We start from the raw sequence: 20,254 nt of genomic DNA, 5'->3' as shown, positions 1-20,254 counted from the left end.
TGCGTGCTGTGTCCGTGTGGCCTGGGCGCCGCGGGCCCCAGCCGTGTCGTGTAAAGACCGTTTTTTAATTCTGTATTCAAGTGCATTCAAGTATTTACACTTGGCCTTATGTACATAGCGCTGCAGGGAGGGGCAGGGGCGGGCTGGGGCGCTGCCGGACAGGACTGTAAATAAATTGGATATATATTGCTATCTCGGCGTGCCAGCCTTGCCTGGGTCCCTTGGAGGGGAGATGGAGCTGCACCGCCCCGCACAAGCACCCGGCAGGGACCGGGTCCTGGAGCGTTTCTCGGCAGGAGGCTTCGAATTTATTGGAGGCCCACGGTGGGGCGTCCCAGAGCCTCCCACACCCCCGCTGTCTCGCTGCCCAGTCCTTGCGGCCGGGCCCACGCCGCGTGCCCGGGGGCTACTGGCCAGTTGCTGGTGCTGCGCGGCTCTGGGCGATGCGACAGGCAACAGCAGCGACGAGCGCGGCGCCCTTCCCGGACCCGTCTTCCGACTGCAGGAAGGTGACGGTGCAGCGCGGCGCCAGCTCCTTCACCGTCTGCTGCACGTGCTGCGAGAAGCTGCGGGGGCAGAGGGGTGAGCCCCTGCCGAGAGGTGCAGCCCCCTCCCCAACCCGCTTTGCCTCCAGCCCCACTCACTGGGGGTGCAGCTTGTAGAGGGTCCCGTCCACTCCCACGGTCACGGCCAGCTGGGCCAGGCCACGGTTGTCCCGGATCTTCTCTGCCACGGCGGCCAGGGCGGCTCCACAGAGCTGGCCGGCACGCAAGGACACGACCTGGCACACCTTCCGCACCAGCAGCGCGTCCTCCACGCTCGCCGCCAGCCCCAAGTTCTGCAGCACGGCGCTCGCCTGCCGCAGGGCCAGCCCGTCGCTGGGGAGGACCCGGGGCCTGGTTAGCATGGTTGTAGTGTCCCACCCCCCAGACCGTGGCCACCACAGCCCTGGGCTGGCAGCAGGAGGCCAGAGCCCACCCCAGCCCGCACTGACCTCTCAATGGTGGACAGGAACTTGGTGGGGAAGATGCCTGGGGTCTGCAGCGCTGGGCACGGCCGGCCCTGGAAGAGCAGCTCCTTCTCCACGAGCTCCACCAGCACCATCCGCACGATCTCGCCCAAGTACATGCCACTGATCAGCTTCTCAAACCTGCCGGCGGGGCGGGGGGGGTACCCGGCATCAGGGCAGTCACAGGGGCTGGCTAGAGCCCCTCGTCCTGGCTCCCAGCCCCGCTCCTCCAGCCGCCAGCCCTGCCCCACTCACCGTTGCTTCCCGGGGTTGAGAGACACCCGGTCCACTTGGGCATCAAAGTGCGTGAAGAACTCGTCCAGGCAGCCGTTGTCGCCGAACGCCCCCCACTCCATGTTGATGCACATGCGGCCCTCGGCCCCCGGCACCGCCTCCACGTTGCGCAGCTCCTCCATGTAGCAGGCGTTGGTCCCTGTGCCTGGGGGGCACCATGGGGTCAGGCGCCTGCCCAGCCACTGGACCCTGGCGTGGGCCAGCCAGGTCTAGCATGCAAGGGGGGAAGTGGGAGGGAGCCCCGGTCTCCCACGGCTGGGGGGTGGAGGGGACCGAGCCCAGCAGCTGGACGGCGCTGCAGGGGCTTGGCTATGGCAGGGTCGGAGGGGTCGGGATCCGTGCGTGCGGGGGCTCCAGACAGGGCAGGGTGCTGGGGGGCACAAGGGGCTGCGTGCAGCTGGTGGCGGAGCGGAGCAGAGGGCCCTGCTGGGTCCCAGGCTTCGCTGGAGGCCGGGCAGGAAGTTTTCCCTTCCTGTTGCTGTGTCTCGGGGGTGGGTTTCTTTGCCTCCTTCAGTAGCACCAGGTGCTGCTGCAGCCCAGGCTGGGGTGGGCTCTGGGCTCTGCCAATGCCCCTGCTGGCACCCCTGCAGGGCCCAAGCTGGAGGGTCCTGTCCCTGTGCTCAGGCTGGGGCAGGAGGGGATTTGACCCCCGTGGTGCAGAGGGGACGACTGCAGCCCAGGCCACGGCAGCTCCTGTGCGAGGGGCTGGGCTGGACCGGACAAGCCGGGCTTTGCTGCGCCCGGCCCCAGCCCGGGGCCACGGACCGTGGGCTGGACCATGCCGCAGCCCCCTCCCCAGCCCTGCTCCTTACCCACGATGAGGCCGACCTCGCAGTTGGGGTCGTCGTAGCCACACGACATCATGGTTCCCACGGTGTCGTTCACTATGGCAACCACATCCAGATCAAATTGCTGGGAAGAAAGCGCGGGGTTACTAGGCAACACAATTCCCCATCACCACAGCAACCGTCGCCAGGCCCACCGACATCTCCCGGGAAATCGCTTCTTCCTCCAGGGAACCTGGCGGGGGCCCAGCCCAGCGCCCACCTGCTCCCAGCGGACGTGGGCACAGCGCCAGCCCCCTGCCCAGCCCCCAGGACAGCGCCCGGCCCCGTACGTTTTTGCGCCGCACGGCCTCTCGCAGCAGCTCCACCACGTCCTTCCCCTCGCAGCCCGAGGCCGTGAAGCCTTTTGTCCAGTTCAGCAGGATGCCCTGGGGGCGGGGGGGGGTCATTAGGTTGCAGACTTAACACCACGGTGGCGCTGCTGTGGCTCTGCTAACGGCAGGCCCAGGCAGGCACCACAGTGGCACCAGGGCAGGGGGTCACACCAGGCACGGCCCCCCCACGCCCCACCCAGGAGAGCATCTGGGCAGCCCCACACCTGGTCCAGGCTCTTTTGCTGGCAGGGGAAGGAGAAGGTGAAGCCGAGGGGCAGGGTCCGGCCCCACAGACCCTGCTTGGTCTGGAAGTCCACGATGCACTCCACGATGTGGTCAAAGAGCTGTGGGGAGCAGGGTAGGAGCTGAGGGGGCAGACGTGCTCCAGCCCCCATACAGCCCCCCAGGCTGTGTGGGGCCCCTCCAAGCTGCACAGGCTCCCCCACTCCCTGCCCTTCTTGGCACATGCAGGCACTGAGCTGGGGCTGGGGCTGGGGCTGGCGCTGCCCCGGCAAGGGGTCCCAGGGCCGGCAGGCGGGCACGTGCCAGTACCTGGGAGCCGGGGCCCTGGGCCACCTTGGGCGGGATGGAGTAGATCTCGCTGACCATGCAGATGCCGCCGGCCTCCCTGCTGCGCAGCTTCACCAGCAGCACCCGGAAGTTGGTGCCGCCCAGGTCCAGGGCCAGGAAGTCGCCGCGCTCTGCAAGGGGCACGGGTCAGCACAGGGCGGGGGCTTCGTGCCCCCCTCCCAGCCCCAGCCGCCCCACGAGCCCCCACCCACGGCCCAGAGCCGCAGCACCCCCCGCCCACCCCTCACCGGAGCCGTCGGGGGTGGCGCGGACGTAGGTGGGCAGCATGCGGGTGGAGGCCTGGGCATGCGTCTCCTGCCGCAGCCCCCGCTCCATCTCACACTGCAGCAGGGCCTGGACCTGCCGCTGGGCGCGGGGGGCGAGGCGCAGTGGTTGCAGGAGCTGGTCGACCTCGCGACGCTGGGCCTCTAGGCGCATGGCCACTGCGGCTACCACGGCCACCCCCCGGGCACAGCTGTCGTCCACAGCCGACACCAGGGTGGCCGTGCACTCGGGAGCCAGCTTCTTGGTCATCTCCAGCAGCGTCTGGCGGAACCTGGGACGCAGGAAAGCCGCGGGCTGGGCCCAGCTCCGGTGCAGCCCCCCAGCGTCCTCAGCCCCCTCACGCCTGTGGCATGAGCTGCATGCCCCCACCAGGCACCAGGACGTGGCTGAACCCTCCACCGCTGCCCCCCACCCACCCACCCACCCACAGCCACAGTCCTAGCGAAGCCGGGCCTCACCTGCGTGCCTGGAAGGTGTCCCCGTCCACGCCCACGCAGACGTCCAGCTGTGGCAGCTCCCGGTTCTTGCGCATGTGGGTGAGCATGGCGGCCAGGCTGGTGGCACAGAGGCAGGCGGCACGCGTGACCACGGCCAGGCACACCTGCTGCACAGTGAAGCAGTCCGGGTCACTCGGCTGCAGCCCCAGCTTCTGCAGCAGGCACTGGGCTGCGGCCAGCCCGCCCTGGTCCCTGCAGCGGAGAGAGCATGGGCCTCAGGCAGGCACGGGGCACAGACCCCCCTGCTGAGGCCAGGCAGGCTGGCGGGGCGCAGCCCCCACTCACTCTGAGATGTTCAGGACTTCCAGAGCCGTCACTGTGCCCTGGGTGCGAAGCTGCGGGGTGGTGCCGCCGGCGTGCAGAGCCTTGTCTTGGGCCAGCTGCACCAGCAGGAGCCGGGCGATCTCGCCCAGGTACAGGCTGCCGATCAGCTTCTCAAACCTGCGGGGGGGAGGGGGGCTGAGGCAGTGGCACCAGCTCAGCACCTTGCCCACCCAGGCTCTCTGCTTGACACCCTGCAGGTCCGCTTCCTGCACAGGGTCCTGGCCCCGCAGACCCCAGGCCGTGCCCAGGGGACATCCACCCACCCCAGTACCGAGTCCTGACCTGCCCACGGCTCTACCGCCTCCCCCACCCCGCAGGGCCCTGCACCCACCTGTGCTTCCCCTTGTTCAGGCTCCCTGCGTCCACTTGTTCATCGTACGTGGTCAGGATGTCGGCCATGGCCCCAGTGTCCCCAAAGGTGCCCCACTCCGTGTTCACGCACATCCGCCCCTCATTGTCGTCCAGGCTCTCCACGTACTGCGCCTCCTCCATGAAGCAGCTGTTGGTGCCGGCGCCTGCACAGCACAGGGCCGCAGCGAGGCAGATGTGACGGCAGCACTGTGCCAGGAGACCCCCCCCGCTGAGCCCCCACGTGCCGCTGGCACCACTCACCTACGATGAGGCCGACCTCGCAGGGTTTCGTCCCCAGTCTGCAGCCCATCATGGTGGCCACAGTGTCATTCACCACGACCATGACATTGATGTCGTGGGACTGGTGGAGCAGAGAGCATGGTCAGCAGCGCCCCCAGCCTCCCATGCCCCCGCTGAGCCCGGCCCCCGCGCTCCTCACCGCCTGCCTCTGGATGGCCGCTTGCAGCAGCTGCCCCACGTCTCTCCCCACCACGCCGCTACAGCTGTAGCCCTTGGACCAGGACTGCAGCTTGCTCTGCAGGGACAGCAGCACAGGAGAATCAGGGGCCGCAGCGGCCGGCCTGGCGCGAGAGCTGGGAAACGCCCCCAGCCCATGCAGGGCAGCCGCCGGGCCCACGGCACCGTGCTCACCGTCTCCAGCCCTGTCTTGATGCAAGGGAAGGGGAAGCAGAAGCCCAGCTGGTGGCTCGTGGCTGGGATGTGGAGATCGTCCAGGAACTGGCACAGGCTCTTCGCCATGAAGTCAAAGAGCTGGCAGGGAAGGATGGAGGCATGGCCCCAGTCAGCCACGGCTGCTCCACCCTGCCCCATCCCAGTGGCAGGGGGTTGCCCCCCACCCCCTGCACCCACTTACCTTCTCCCCTTTGCCCTCGCGGAGGTCCTGTGGCACAGCGAAGATCTGATCCTTCAGTTGTGCCTCCTGGCTCCCGCCCAGCTCTGCCCACAGGACCCGCAGGTCATGCTCACGCAGCTCCAGCACCAGGAAGCTGCCTCGTTCTGTGGAGAAGGGGCCACAGCATCAAAGCCAGCCTGGGAGGTGGCTGCCCCTGCCCCGCTGCCCCCGGGAGCTGGGATGAGGGGCACAGCCCTGCCGCCTGCCCGCAGCGGCCCAGATCCGATGGGCGCCGTGCGCCAGCGCAGTTGTCTGGAGGGGGCTGGGGGCCACGACTCACCAGTGCCGTCAGGCGTGGAGCGCACGTAAGTGGGCAGCATAGGCACAGCGTGGGCACCTTTCCGAAGCCTCAGCCCGGCCTCCATAGCTGCCAGCATGTGGTGCTGCACACGGCTCAGCTGCTGCAGGGACAGGCTCAGCGGCTGCAGGACTTGCTGCACCTGGGGGCAGCGCGGGTCAGGCGGGGAGCAGAGCTGGGAGCCCCCGGGAGCCCCGACGGGCTGGGGGAGCCTGGCAGGGCCCAGGCACGTAGCCGGCAGGGTCCTAGGGTGCCTGACAGGCCCTGTACTCACCACCTCGGCGACATGACGGCTCCGGCTCTGTGGGTCCTGGGCGGTGCCAGCAGCGCCCACCCACTGGGCAGGGCACGCAGGGCTCCCGGCTTCCTTGTGCGGCTCCTGCGGCACGGGCTCATCCTGGCGCGAGCTCATCGGGTCTGCGGGAGGGAGCGCGGGTGAGCCCTGCACCGGGGACCTGGGGAGCAGCTCGGGGCCTCCGCCCCACTGCTGCCACCCCGGCTGCGGACAGGGGGCATGGGGCCACACGGGCCTCACAGCTCATCGGGTGCAATAGCTGCTGTGGCGCAGCCCTGCGCAGGCCCTGGCAGTGCTGAGCACCAGGCCCCAGCTGGATCTGACCCCTGGTTCCTGCCCACATGCACAGGCCAGGACTGGGGGTGCAATTAGGCAGGGGTGCCTACACAGCAATCATCTGGGCGGTGCTGGCGGCACCGCCTGGCAGAGCAGCACTTTTGAGTTGTTTTTTACAACAACTGGGGCCAAGTCAGCTCCGAAGCCCATCACTGGGTCAGAGCCCGATGGGTCCAGTCTGGGCTGCCTGCACATCGCCCCCCTCCTGGACTCTTCAGCCGGTGGCTTCAGATCCTCCCACGTCCACGGCAGCATCCCACGTGCGGGCCCCACGCCCGGAGGCTTTGGGGTTTGTTGCCCCCAAGTCTCGCTTGCCCTGAGCCCACAGGCCAAAGGAGCAAGCTGGGGAGAAACCCCCATCGCCATAAAGCAGCTGTAGCCAAGATCCTTGTGTTGGGAGGCAGCAGGAGCCGCTCGCAGGGGGCTGTCCGCAGCGCGCTCGGCAGGCTCCTATCCTCCACCACATAACGCCATTCGAGGTGATCTTAGCCTGGGACCAGACAGCGCAGTGACTGCACTTGATCGGAGGGACCAAGAAGTAGAAGCAACACTTTTTTATTAATTAAATGTATTCGTTTTCCCAGCCAAATCAGATTCCAAATCTGAGAGGCAGTCCAGAACCATAAGGGGTCCCACTACCAGCAAACATCCTCCACCCGCACCTGGGGCTTCAGATGTTTCCAAATCCTTTGGCACACATCCTACGTGCAGCCCCAAGCCCACAGGCTTGGGGTTCGGATGCCCCTGAATGTTGCTTGCCCTCAGCCCTAAGGCCCTCAGAGCAAGCCAGGGAGGAGACTCCCATTTCCATAAACTGGGCTTAAAGCCGCTGCGCCTCGGCGGGTCCTGAACCAGCCAGAATTGCAGCTCTCCCCGGATGCGCTTTAGGAAAACTGCCTTTGTGGACACAGATGCACGGTATTTCCTCTGCCAGGTTAAGGAGAGGCACTACACTTGATGGTCTGGGCAGCGATCAGATCACATACCCCTGCGCGCACACGCACACGCACGCACTGACACACATGCACACCGCACCTGCACCTGAAACCCCACCCCCGGACGCTCACACTGAGCAGCCCCACAGGGAGAGCAAGGTCCATGACACCATGAACAGAAGAACGTGCCCTGGCATCCCAGGCACGTACGGAGCATCCCACTCCCTCCCGCACAGCTCCCTGCCCCAGGCCACATCCCTTTCGGGGAAACAGCTGCAGCTGCTTAGAAAAGAGGAAGTAGCTGTCCGGTCAGTCTTGTGCAAACACACGCTTCCTCCTCCCCTTCCTGCAGTCCTCTGTCCTGCACTGCTCTGTGGTTGGCTCTACTGCCACAGACTGGTGACACGCAGCCCCCGAGGAAGGCAGGCCCATGCACATGCACGTCCTCACACACATAGGCACACATACCTACACACACAGCCTGCACACATGTGCACACACACATCTGCCATGGGCTGGGTCAGTGCCTAGGTCCGTGGTGCCCAGTGTCAGCACTGCCTAGGGCAGGGTCCTGCCCGGTGCTGCTGCCTAGGAAATCCGAGAGGCACAAAGCCCAGGGTGGGGGAGATCTGAGAGGATCTGGACCAAGGCTTGGAAACACTCATAACCTAAAAACCCCGCGTCACACCGCTGACAGCGGAGGCTGAAGGGAGAGTCACTTGGTCTTTTGCCCCTGCTCCTCTCTCTCTCGCAGCCTCCAGCACTGAGGGTCCAGGGCTCTGATGCAGAGGCCGTGCCCCTCGCGCCCTGCTCAGCAGCTCCCAATGCCCCTTTTCTCCCAGCAGTGTCCAACCCCGTGCGACTCTGGCTGCGCTCTCAGCTCCTGCCGTGGCTGGGAGCAGCTCCACCCTGACTGACCCGCTGGTGACAAACTTCCTGGCTTCTTTGAAATGTACTGCCGGTTCGTGCCATTGTGTGACACTGCAGGAGCAAACACACGTACAAGTGCATGCGCACACACCCCACCCGCCTGCCCACGGCTACCAACATCACCCGCTGCCCATTCCCCATGCCCATACGTGGCAGGTTGCACACGCCCGCCTGGCTGCCTACACACCCCTATGTGCTTGGTCACGCAGCTGTCCCACACCTGCCCACCTGCCCCTTCCCCCTGTACCCTGCGCTACCCCACGACCCAGGCCCTGCAAATTATTTAACGAGCTCAACTACCATCCTGAGTGGTTGCATGTGCTGCTCAGACCCAGGACCAGCTGACCCCGATGGGGATGGGGAGCCGCAACCCTTGCTCCCTCCTGGCTCAGCCCCCCTGCCAGCCCCTGCACCAGGGTGGCCTCCCTGCTGGCACTGGGTGGGAGGGCGGGGGGGGCACACACATGTGCAGGCAAGTGACATGCAGTGCCAGGGCGGGGGCCACCCCAGCCAGCACAGCCCAGCAGGGGCCCGCTATTTCCAGGGCAATTTGCATTCGCCTTCAGTTCCAATTAGCACTTGTCAACTTGAGCTCTAATTTTAATTAGCTCAGCAACAACTCTGCCATTAATTAGCCAGCCCCCTTAATGAGCCCTCCCCCCGCTAACGAGCAGACAGGCCTGCTCTCTCCCGGCACCGGGCACGCGACGTGGCCGGGCTTTCATGGCTGTGCCCATGAAGTGGCCCGGCTCGTGCTGCACCCAGGGCAGCAGCCAGGCCCCAGCACAGGGTCTGCCGGGGCCACGGCGGTTCTGGGGGTGGTGGGAAGGCTCCCCCCAACGGCAGATGCACGGTGCGTGGCCTGCATCCAAGTGATGCTGGGGCAGCTCCTGGCTCCATGCCACGGCCTCCCTGGATGCCAGGTCCGGGGGCAGGCAGTGGGGGCCATAGCGGGCTCCATGCTGAGCCCCTCTAGTGCCAGGTGCTGCATGGGGGCACGGTGCCCTGTTCCTGCCAGCCTCTGTCCCGGGAACCTGGCCCCGACCCCACTTCCTCTTCCTTGTCCTCACTCCCTGGAGCTGGGTGGCTCGCAGCCCTTCCCTTTACCGACACCCCGAGTGTGGGGGGTGCGTCCTGTTTCCCATTCTTTCCCTCCTCCGCGGGGGTCACCCAGGGACAGGCTGGGCTCACGGCACCCATACTGGTGCTGGTGACCATGCCGTGGCTGCGGGTCAGGCTGCCCTGCAGGTTAGCAGGTGCCTGGCACGGCTGGTGCGAGGGTGAAGCCGGAGTGAAGCTGCCCCAGAAGCAGCAGCCCCCACCCAGGCAGGGCCCAGCCCGACCTCGCTGCCTACCTCACGGCGTGGTCTGCTCCAAGGACACCAGGCACCGGCTGCAGCAGGGGCTTCTGTGTCAGCTCCGGGGCTACCAGATACTCTGACTCCAAGAGAAAGTGAAAGCATATCACAAGACTTGCCCCACCCTGTAGCCAGGCTCCAGACCAAGCCCAGGGCAGAGCAGGGCTCCAAGCTACTCCACCAGGCGCCACCCCAGCGCCCGAGACTGGGGGCCCCGGCATGACCGGGGGCCAGAGCAGGGCTGCACCCACAGAGCACGTGGCTGGAGCTACCCGAGCCGGGGCCAGGACACCTGGGTCCCCCATGCAGCCCTGCCTGCTCAGTGCCTTCTTGTCCCACCGGGCCCCGTGCCACAGAGCCTCAGGTGCCACCACCGCCCTGGGCACCGTCTGCCCGGTGAGCTTGCGGGCATCCTACTTGCAGGCCCAAGTCCAGAGGCTTGGGGTGCGGATGCCTGAGTTTTGCTTGCCCTTAGGCATCAGGCTCTTGGAGCAAGGTCCTGAACCAGCCAGAAGAGCAGTTCTCCCGGGCGCGCTTTAAGAGAACTGCCTTCATGGACACAGATGCATGGTATTTCCCCTGCCAGGTTAAGCAGCCGCTACGCTTGAGCTGAGTCTTCAAGAGGCCAGCGGGGGCGGGAAACGCACTGGCTGTGCCAGTGGCCCCTGCCCTTCCCGTCCCTCCACCTCCCGACTGCCCCCAGCCCTCATGCAGGGCTCATCGCCCCGACCTGGGCCGTGCAGGCGAGGCCCCCCACCGCTGTCTCCCAGGCCAAAGGGGCTTTTCAGCTTCTGCTGCCGGCACTGGGGCCGCCGCCTCCCCCCTGCTGCCCAGGGCACAGGCGCAGGGCTCCTCCAGCCCTGACACAAGAGCCAGGGCTGCGGGGCAGGGTGGGGTCCGGGGCCCCAGTGGACAAATGACGCGAATGGCAGGCATGTGGAGCCACCTCTGCAGGACCCCGAGAAGCGGAAGGGGGCAGGGAGCAGCGATGCGGCTGCAGCTGTGACGGCGTCCCACGGGAGAGGCTCCCGGCATCGGATCCCGTCCCCCGGCATACACCCTCCCGAGCACCGCCTGGCGCTCTCCCTCGCGCCCGGCTGGGCATGGAGTTGTGATGCTGCCGAAAGGCAGAGTGCAGGGGCCTGGCCTGAGGGACCCATGGGACCTTCCCACCCTCCCATGCTGCTGGAGCCCTTGCAGACCTGGCAGTAGACACAGCTGCCAAGAGGCTTTGCCGGCTGGTGAGCAGCCTGGCTCCATGCGGCCATAGGCCTGACCCACTGTGGGGCCGGCCCATGGGGTGATGCGCTAAGTGAAGCCACCCCACCAGGCAGGGCTGCCCTGTCCCGAGCTGGCTGCGGGGCCAGGGTGGCTGGCGCAGACGTGCCCGTGCACCGTGCAGCAGAGTGGGAACCCTCCCACCATCACGGCTTCCCGGTGAGGGCAAAGGGCACCATGGCAGGCAGGTACCACAGCTTCCACGAGCAGCCAGCTGGGTGCTGGACTAGTGCCTGGGACAAGCCCCCAGCGCCTGGATGATGGTGCCTCCCCACACACCCTTGCTCCCTCCCGCCCACGCAGGCTGCAGGGCACCACAGCCAGCTTGTAAAAACATACATAAATATATTTCCATCTCTGCAAGGGGGCAGGGAGCTGCGGGGCAGGGAGGGACTGGGTGTTGCGCCCAGCCGCGCCAGCGTACAAAACATATAAAAGGGGGCGGAGCGCGGGGGCCCGAGTCCTTGCGGCAGCGTGGCTCAGAACTTCCTCTTCCTCCGCCGGGCAGCTTTGGTCTGCAGGCCACTGCCCGGCTGAGCGCCCGCCGGCTCCTCCAGGTCCAGCAGGCAGGCCGCGGCCTCACCCAGGGACATGAGGGCCTTGGCCGGGGAATCCCTCAGAGCCGCGTGGGGAGGGCTGCACCGGCCACCTGAGCTGTTCCCAGCATCATCCTGGGCCCTGGACAGGAGGTGCCTAGGGGAGAGAGCAAGGCCTGAATGCAGCACTGCCTGGAAGAGCCCCCCCCCGGCACAACCCAGAGCCCGCAGGCCCTGGCCAAGGGCTGCTGCCACCACCCCCCTGGAACTGGACGCAGGGAGCCCCTGGCTGCTCCAGGATCCTGTGGCAGAAGGGTGTGGGAAGGGCCACAGGGCAGTGATTTCCCCCCCAGCCTGATGGCCCCTGTGCCCCAGAGGGACCAGGATGCGGGCCTGGGGGTGAGGAGAGGGGATGCCTGGTTTATGAGAGCTCCCACTGACCTTGGGCTTGCTCCTGCAGATGATGTGACCCCCATAGCAGCACCTGCAATGAGAGCACAAAGCAGAGCCTCAGCCCTAGGGGCACACTCGGGTGAAGGGGGCCTGCCTTGGCACACGGCTGGGCAGGCACTGCCGGGCACTGGGCCACAGTGGGGGGCTAGGGGCAGAACAGTCCTGTTACCCTGCAGCAAGCAAGCAGCCCCTCTGCCAGCTTCCAAGGGGCAGGGGCAGGGGCAGGCCACTCTGGTGGGCCACGGGAGGAGACACTGGTGGTGTTACACCAGTCTTGGGTCCTTCCAGCGTCCCGGAGCGCTCGCGCTGCCCTGCCATCTTGCTTGGGAACTGGACCAACACGGGGGTCCTGTCTCTCTGCAGGACACAGCTAGGACAGCCCACGCCAAGGGGCACCTCGGGGCATGAGGGGAGGACTTGCCCCTGGCTTCCCCCTGCTTTGCAGGGACAAGTGCCTCTGGGACACAGCAGCCAGACACGGTGCCAGGAACACACCAGTGACTACAAGCCAAAGCAAACAGAGCCAAGGGGTGCCAAGGCCATGCCTCTACCCAGCCCTCCACAGGGCAGGCCCCGAGGCCAGGACCCATCCCCGTCCCCGTCCCTGTCCCCCTCGCAGGGCCAGGCATTCCCACCTGCAGCCTTGCTCTCGGAGAGCTCCAGCAGGGCAAGGAGGCGGCCCTCGGGCCTGTCATCCTGCAGAAAGGAGAGAGCAGAGCATCATGCTGCTGCCAGACCTTGGTGGCTAAGGCAGGCAGGCCCAGCCGAGGCAGCTGAAAGTAGTTCCCTCACAACAGGTGCCCCCAGGAAGGGGGTCGCAGGGCAGGAAGCCTGGAGCACTGGGCCACTCCCACAGGCTCTGACCACAGGCCGGCCGCGACCTCCTGGGAGCAGCTTCTTCGTGGGGGGCTGGAGACTACAACGCCAGCTCCTTCACAAGGCCCTTGGAGGTTCTGGGGGCCAGTGTGCAGCACCATCAGCTGGACCTTCGAGAGGTCCTGCTTTTGCCCACAGGGCCTCCATCTAGTCCTGAGGTCAAGGGTGGAGGGTGTGCCCAAGGCACCGATCCTTGCATCCAGCAATGCCAATGTCCCACGGGCCCAGGATGCCAGGGCAAGGTGACGTCACCCTGGCTGACTCCTCTTCAGCCACCCCCAATGTCACGGCTCAACCCGGCCCTGGATGCTCTGCTGCAGCAATCCATGCCCTGCAGCCGCCAGGCCAAGGCTGGGCAGAGGATGGCAGCCCTGCTGCACACATCCTGAGGGCAGGCACCCACAGGCACACCGCTCTGTCCCCAGCTGGTGGGGAGCACTGCTCAGGGAAACCTGTGCTCACCTTGGCGCTTCGCAGCCTCCTGGTGCCTAGCGCTCCCTCCGCGGCCCGGAGGCAGCCGTCCACGTGGCGCTCGTACTCCCTGCGCGGCACCAGCGACTTGCAGAGGTAGCACTTCTCGCTCCTGCTGAGCCCGAGGGAAGAGCGGTGCGTCAGGACTCTGCTGACCACAGGCCTGAGATGCTGCCCTGCCCCCAAGCTGCCATAAGCACTGCCCGCCTGGCACCCATCACCACACTGGAGGAACTGCTGGCACTCCTTGCAGCTGCAGCGATGGAATGGGATGCTAATGAAGCTGGCTACTGTAATGGACAAGGCTCTCCTTGGACATGAAACACCATCCCAGGTGGTTGCAACAGGCCCTGGGGCTCTGCTGAAGGAGCTGCATTTTGCCTGCAAGGCAAGGCAAGGGTGTGGAAGCAGAGCATGGGCTCACTGGAGACCCCGTCTGAGCAGCAAACCCTCTGCACCGTACCCAGCTCCACTCACCAGGCACCACCGCAGAGCAGAGCAGAGCAGAGGGGTCTCTGGGCTCTGGAAGCCGAGGGCTTGTTTACGCTGGCACTGAACTCAGACTGAGCAGTGAGAACCTAAAGGGCCACAGCTCTTCCCGGGCCCCCTCCAAGGAGGAGGACAAGGGGCACCCCAGCATGGCTACCCTGCAGCCATCAGGAGTGGGTCAACCACAGAGCGTCTGAGCCCAGCGGGGGGAGCATGGCTTCCTCTGCCTCGACCCCCCATGCTCACTCTGCCATGCTCTTCTTGCGGTGCCTTTCCAGTCATTGCCGATTACCCAGATAACGTGTCTAAATAGAAGCTGTCCTCTCTATAATTAGCCTAATTCCATTAGCGATGTTGCCATCCCCTGTTTGCAACAACAAAATTGCTTCCATGGCAGAGATTTCACTGTCAGCTCCTCTTCCAAGCTCCGGGTGGGTGGGAGGAGGAGGAGGGGCTGGAGAGGAAGAGATTAAACAAAGCCACGGCTCTTCCAAAAGTCTAATTGAATTAAGACGATCCCTCCAGCTGCCATATTGTCAGCTCCACGTCCAGCCGGCTCCTCCTTTCAGGGCTCTGGGCTCCTCCCAGATGCTTGTGGGCCTGGCCCAGTTCATACCCAACAGCCGCTCTCCAGAGCTACCACACAGCAAATGCCACTGGCCTGCACACAGTCCTGGAGCAGGGCTGGAAGCAACCCAGCGAAGCTAAGAGCCTGGCAGCCTCTGCTTCCCCCTGCCCCGGGCACCCAGGAGGCCCAGCTCCGTGGCTGGGGGCAGGACAGGGGTGTCCACACGAGCTGAGGGTAGCCGCCTACCTACTTACTTGTCAGTGTCCCTGGGTGCTGGGATGCCCCGGACCGCTCTGCTCTTGGCGTCTCTCTGCCGCCGCGTGAGCACTGGAACGCAAGCAGAAAGCCTCACTCAGTGGGTCTCCCCGGAATGGGAGGGGGCACAGGCTACTGCCATGGACCACAACCCTAACCCTGCAACAGACCCCTAGGCACAGACCCTCAAGTCCCGGGGTCAGTGGATGCCCCACAAACTATGCAAGGGAAGCTCCCGGCAGTGCCGGGCAGCTTGGAGACAGGCAGGCAGCACGTGGATGGATGGATGGATCTGCCTGACTCGCATGCTGATGCCTGGCTCCAGTGTGCTGCGCTCCCCGGCACGGCCGAGCAGGCTCTGCAGCCTGACTGCAGGCGGCTGCTGGGTACGTGCGCAGCTCGGCTGCTCCCGCCGCAGTCCTCTCCACACGCTCCCGATGCCAGTGGCGCAGGGCTGCATTTCAGCTGGGGAAGCCAAGCTCCCTGCTGCAGGGAGAAGAGCTGGCCAGGGCCCAAGGGCACAGGACAGGATTGCTCTGGGTCTCAGATGGGCTCCCACACAACAGCTGCACCCTGAGGCCTGGCGCCTCCTCCAGCTGTGCGACCGCAACAGGCCGCTCTCCCGGCACGGCACGCAGCTCTGGGACCCTCCCTCCCTGCCTGCCGGTGCTGGGCTGCGCGGCCTGCTAGCCCTCCCATGGCAGCCATGGGAGCTCAGCTAGGCCTCTGCGGTGCCTGCTCCTGTCCCTCAGGAAGCAGACAGGCTCTGCCCCAGCCACTTCCCACACTCAGCGCCAGGCCTTAAGGTGGCATCTTCTCCGCATCCTGCCCTGGGCCAGCCTCATGCCACCGCAACCCCCACAGACTCACTGACTGCTGGTGTCTGAAGGGACAGGGAGAACGACTGGTGAGCTCGTTCAGCTTCCAGCACTGCAACCTCCTGCATGCGCTCAGGTGCTTGTGGCTTCTAGTCTCCCACAGCAGCAAGCACACCCGGCGCAGCACACCCCGCTGAGCACAGGGCCAGTGCGCCAGCTGCTTGGGGAAGACCCCAGCTGTGCCATGTGTGGCAAGCACAGGGGAGAGCAAGGCCATGCGGCTGAGCACTGCTGCAGCGCAGCTGGGCATGAGGGGCCCCAAGCCAGCAGTGGCAAGCCTGGGCCATACAGCCGGAGATAGGGAGGAGGGGGAGCCTTCACCTCTGACCTCCTGGTTTAGGGAGCTACAACCCCCCCAGGCTGCCCTGCAATGTCAGACCCACCCTGCAACAAACTCTCCTCCTGCTCCATCCTTCCTCTGGCCTCCTCCAGGCTCTGGATCCCCGGGGAGCTGGGACTTCCTGCCTGGCCTGGCACAAGTTGCTGGCAGGTCCCCTGAGCATGCCTCGCAGGGCCGTAGCAAGGGTGCCTGGCCCCACACTCATGCTCAGAGGCCTGCAACACTGGCTGGACATTGCAGGCTCACTGCCTCCCACACCAGACTCATGCATGCTCTGCCAGGCTGCTCCTTCCCGCCCCACACTGCCTGTCCCCAGCACCCTGTACTTGTTCCCATTATGGGAGATTCTTCCTGACTGGACATCATCAGAAGAGACAGGCCTCCCCCTGCATGTTTTGTTGTGGGGCTGGGAGCTTGTGACCAGATCAGCACTGCTGCTGCAGTCCTGGGTACAGCGAGCTCTGTTGCTTGCACCCTGAGTGCAGCCCCTGGCACTTTTCAGCCCCCAGCTGCCAGCGGAGCCTGCTGTGCATGCAGTGGGAGAGCAGGACGTGCTGCTCACCTGTACACAGACACAGCTGGGTATGCTCTCATAATCACCGCAGGCCATGATGTGCGCAGAGGGCAGCGGCTTCCCCGCAGTGCTCAGGCAGCAATTTGGAGGCAAGGACGCCCACGGCTCCAAGAGCTTTGCAGTCCACCCATGCACACACACAAGCAGAGCCAGGGCACACATGTGCACATGCGTGCATGCACAGACAGAACCGAGGCCTGGAAGCCCACGCACAGCAGACCTGGGAGGTCCTCATCAGCATCCTCTCCCGTGGCGCCGTTGCAATACATGGCATGCAGCTCGATCTCCGTGGCAGGGAAGCCCTGGTCGCACAGCGGGCAGGCCACACATGCAGCCATGGCAAGACTGCTCTCCGACATACCACCCACATCTTCATCTCCAGAAGCCTGAGGAAAGGGACAAGAGCTCAGCCCACTAGGCCTCAGGGCTGCAGTGCTCCTCACAACCATGCAGCGCCGGGTGGCCCCATGGCCCTTCCCCAACACTGTGTGCGCTCCCCTTCCCTGCCCAGTCCCAGCACAATTTTCCTCAGGAATCAGCTACTTGGGGAAGCACCACAGGGGGCAAGGTGAGCAGCTGGACCCTAGAGAGCACTACATCCCAGGGAAATGCAAAGCCTCCCTGCCTGAGGAGCACAGCATGAAAGAGCCTGCTGGGGACTTCATGGGGCAGTGCCAGAAGGCAGCGCAGAGCCTGCCCTGAGCAAGCCGTATCCCGTACCAGCTGCAGTGCTAGCCCAGGATCTCTACCAGGGAAAAGGGAGGCAGAAAGGAGAGCCACGATGATGGAGGGGCAGTGAGCAGACAGGCAACTCTCAGAGGCTGTATGGTCTAGGGACATGGTTGTCATGGGGGACCTAAACTACCCCCATGACATCTGCTGGGAGGAGCAGTCAGCCAAATCCAAGCATTCATGTAGGTTCTTAACCTGCATGCAGGACTTTCATCTAAAGCAGGAGGTATACGGTCCTACTACAGGGAATGCCTTACTGGACTTGGTGTTGGCTATGGGGAATGACTTGGTAGGGGAGCTGCAGATTTGTGGTCACCCTGGGGACAGTGACCACCAATCAGTCAAATTCAACATATGGCATAGGGTGGGAAAGATAACTAGTAGGGTGGAAGCGGTTGACTTTAGGAAGGCTAACTCCAGTGTGCTCGGAGTCTAGTCAGACGCACAGCAGGACAGGAGTACTGGCGAGACAAGAGTCCAGGAAGGGTGGTTGTTCCTAAAGGAAGTGATCCTTCAGGCACAGAGGAAGATGATCCTATTGCGAGGGAAAGGGTGGGGAAGGGGCCAAAAAACTTCCTTGGCTAAACAGAGAAATCCAGGGAAGCCTAAGGGCAAAAAAGGGAGGCATATAGATGGTGGAAGCAGGGGGAAGCTACCAAGGAGGAGTATACCTACTTGGCCTGCATGTGCAGGGAGGCAGTTAGAAAGGCCAAAGCAAATACAGAGCTGAAGCTGGCAAAAGAAATTAAAGATAACAAAAAGTCTTTTTTTTAGGTATGTAGGGAATAAAAGGAAGGCGCAGGACAGCACAGGACTCCTACTGAACAAGCAGGAGCAATTAGTGACAGACCCAGGGGACAAGGCTGAGCTCTTCAATGAGATTTTTGCCCCAGTGTTCCTGAACAAGGCTCAGGATAACTCTCCTAAGGGGCTCTTAGAGGGGCATCAGAGGGACACCAGCCCACCAGCTGTCGACGCTGACTTGGCACAGAGTGACTTGGATGGACTGGATGTGTTCAAGTCAGCAGGCCCAGGCGAGCTGCATCCGAGGGTACTGAAGGAAATGGCCGGTGTCATAGCAGAGCCACTGGCACGGCTGTTTGAGTGCTCGTGGCACTTGGGTCAGGTCCTGGAGGACTGGAAAAAGGGCCAATGTGGTCCCTATTTTCGAGAAGGGGAGGAAGGAGGATCTGAGCAGTTATAGGCCAGTCAGTCTCACCTCCATCCTCGGAAAAATCTTTGAAAAAATTATGAAGGATCATATTTGTGTGAGTCCAGCGGGAAAAATAATGCAGCAGGGCAATCAGCATGGATTCGTAGCATGTAGATCCTACCTGACTAATCCGGTTTCTTTTTATGACCACGTCAAAAAACGCTTAGACACAGGAGTAGAGGTGGATGTCGTTTACTTGGACTTTAGCAAGGTCTTTGATACAATATCTCATCCCAGTCTTATAAATAAATTAAGAGGCTGTGACTTAGATGATTATACAGTCTGGTGGGTGGCAAATTGGCTTAGTGGTCACACCCAGGGAGTGGTAGTAGACAGGTCGGTATCAACCTGGAAGGATGTGGGTGGTGGGGTCACACAGGATTTGGTCCTTGGACCTGTACTCTTCAATATCTTCATCAGTGACTTGGATGTGGGTGTGACATGTACTCTGTCCAAGTTTGTGGATGATACTAAATTGTGGGGTGAAGTGCACACCCCAAAGGGTAGGGAACGATTGCAGGCAGACCTGGACAGGTTGGATAAGTGGGCAGAACACAATGGGAAGCAGTTCAACAAGGTCAAATGCAGAGTGCTGCACCTGGGGCGTAAAAATATCCAGCACACCTCCTGCCTGGGAAGTGACCCTCTCAGCTGCACAGTAGCAGAAAGGGATCTCAGAGTCATCGTGGATCCAAAACAAACATGTGTCATCAGTGTGATGAAATCGCCAGCAAAGCTAACTGCACTTCATCGTACATCAGCAGATGCATGACAGACAGACTCAAGGAGGTGATACTTCCCCTCTATGTGGCATTGGTCAGATTGCATATGGAGTAGTGTCCAGTTTTGGGCGCTGTACTTTAAGAAGGATGTGGATAACCTCAAGAGGGTCCAGAGGAGGCAACTCGTATGGTTAAGGGTTTGCAGGCCAAGCCCTACGAGGAGAGACTGAGAGACCTGGACCTCTTTAGCCTCCACAACAAAAGGCTGAGAGGTGATCTTGTGGCCACCTACAAATTTGTTAGGGGATGCAGCAAGGAACTGGAGATGCGCTGTTCAACAGGGCGCCTCTTGAGGTAACAAGGAGCAACAGTTATAAACCAACAGAGAGCAGATTTAGGTTGGACATTAGAAAGAAATTCTTCACAGTAAGGGTGGCCAGAATTCAGACTGGGCTTCCAAGGGAGGTGGTTTCATAGTTCATAGTTTCTAGGGCTGGAAGGGACCTGAGTAGATCATCTAGTCCGACCCCCTGCCAAGGCAGAAAAGAGTACTGGGGTCAAACGACTCCAGCAAGGTGTTCATCCAACCTTGCTGCTCTCCCCTACTTTGGGGGCCTTTAAGAGAAGGCTGGATAGGCACCTGGCCGGGGTCATCTGACCCCAGCACTGTTTCCCGCCCAGGGCAGGGGGCCGGACTCGACGATCTGTTGAGGTCCCTTCTGACCCAAACATCTATGAATCTATGAACATGACAGGGGCTGTTGCTGTTGGGGGCTACCAGTCCACTCTGCTGGCATGTGGTGGCCCTCACCCACGCTCCCAGGCACCTACACTGCTGTGACCCAGACTGCGCCTTCATGCTTTGAGGTCCCTGTGAGGCAGCAGGCCGGCCAAGCTGAGGGAGGGGTCAGCCTGCCAGGAGCATCTCTCCTTGCACATGGAGAGGAAGAGCATTTCTCCTGTGCCATTAGCAGCAACATTTAAACATGAACTAGCTAGAGGGAGCCCATAGGGAGCCACGACCCAGTGAGATGGCACCTGCAAGGATCCTTGTGACACGAGGAGCCTCGTGACAGTGCCCATCTAGGAAGCTGTGACTGGGGTCAGCTGGCCACAGGGCTATGGCAGAGATCTGGTCTATGACGATGCCTATCGTGGGGGCTGATCGGAGCCTCAGCGCAGCCATAGGAGGGAAACCCTGCATGCCCTGCTTGCCTGCAGCCAGGGGCTGGGTCAGCTCATGGCAATGTGGCTTCTGGGCTGAAGTCTGTGGGCTCTGGCTTTGAGTGGGGTCTGTTCGGGCCAGCCAGGCCGT

The 20,254-nt window shown here is 63.4% G+C and overlaps 2 protein-coding genes across 7 annotated transcripts in view; both read right to left on the bottom strand.

The window, feature by feature from the left end:
- Positions 1-43: 43 nt before the first annotated feature.
- On the bottom strand, positions 44-11,016 carry HK3 (hexokinase 3). Its single transcript, XM_090065130.1, has 19 exons — positions 9,552-11,016; positions 5,975-6,117; positions 5,683-5,842; positions 5,364-5,506; positions 5,141-5,260; positions 4,929-5,024; positions 4,751-4,850; positions 4,470-4,653; positions 4,100-4,255; positions 3,776-4,006; positions 3,281-3,588; positions 3,015-3,163; positions 2,687-2,806; positions 2,421-2,516; positions 2,116-2,215; positions 1,265-1,448; positions 995-1,150; positions 645-878; positions 44-566 (listed from the first exon to the last, which is right to left on the bottom strand). The coding sequence occupies exons 2-19, from the start codon at positions 6,110-6,112 to the stop codon at positions 407-409; spliced, it is 2,835 nt and encodes a 944-aa protein (XP_089921256.1). The 5' UTR covers positions 6,113-6,117; positions 9,552-11,016; the 3' UTR covers positions 44-406.
- A 141-nt stretch (positions 11,017-11,157) lies between these two features.
- Positions 11,158-20,254, bottom strand: part of UIMC1 (ubiquitin interaction motif containing 1) — a 31,954-nt gene continuing 22,857 nt past the window's right edge. For 2 of the 6 annotated variants that reach the window (XM_090065139.1, XM_090065140.1), the window contains exons 9-14: positions 16,493-16,658; positions 14,480-14,552; positions 13,160-13,283; positions 12,457-12,517; positions 11,810-11,852; positions 11,158-11,525 (exon numbers count right to left, since the gene is read on the bottom strand). In XM_090065139.1, coding sequence (XP_089921265.1) covers positions 11,312-11,525; positions 11,810-11,852; positions 12,457-12,517; positions 13,160-13,283; positions 14,480-14,552; positions 16,493-16,658 — 681 coding nt within the window. In that variant the 3' untranslated portion in view covers positions 11,158-11,311. Of the gene's footprint in view, positions 11,526-11,809; positions 11,853-12,456; positions 12,518-13,159; positions 13,284-14,479; positions 14,553-16,485; positions 16,659-20,254 lie in introns of those variants that run through there. The other 4 variants (XM_090065138.1, XM_090065141.1, XR_016444495.1 and 1 more) reach the window with 4 other exon arrangements.

The sequence above is a fragment of the Crocodylus siamensis genome, chromosome 10 (assembly GCF_052110815.1).
Source record: "Crocodylus siamensis isolate JL-2025a chromosome 10, ASM5211081v1, whole genome shotgun sequence".
In the NCBI taxonomy this organism is placed as follows: domain Eukaryota; kingdom Metazoa; phylum Chordata; order Crocodylia; family Crocodylidae; genus Crocodylus; species Crocodylus siamensis.
Note: the sequence above shows the minus strand (reverse complement) of the source record. Positions and strands in the feature narration are given on the sequence as shown.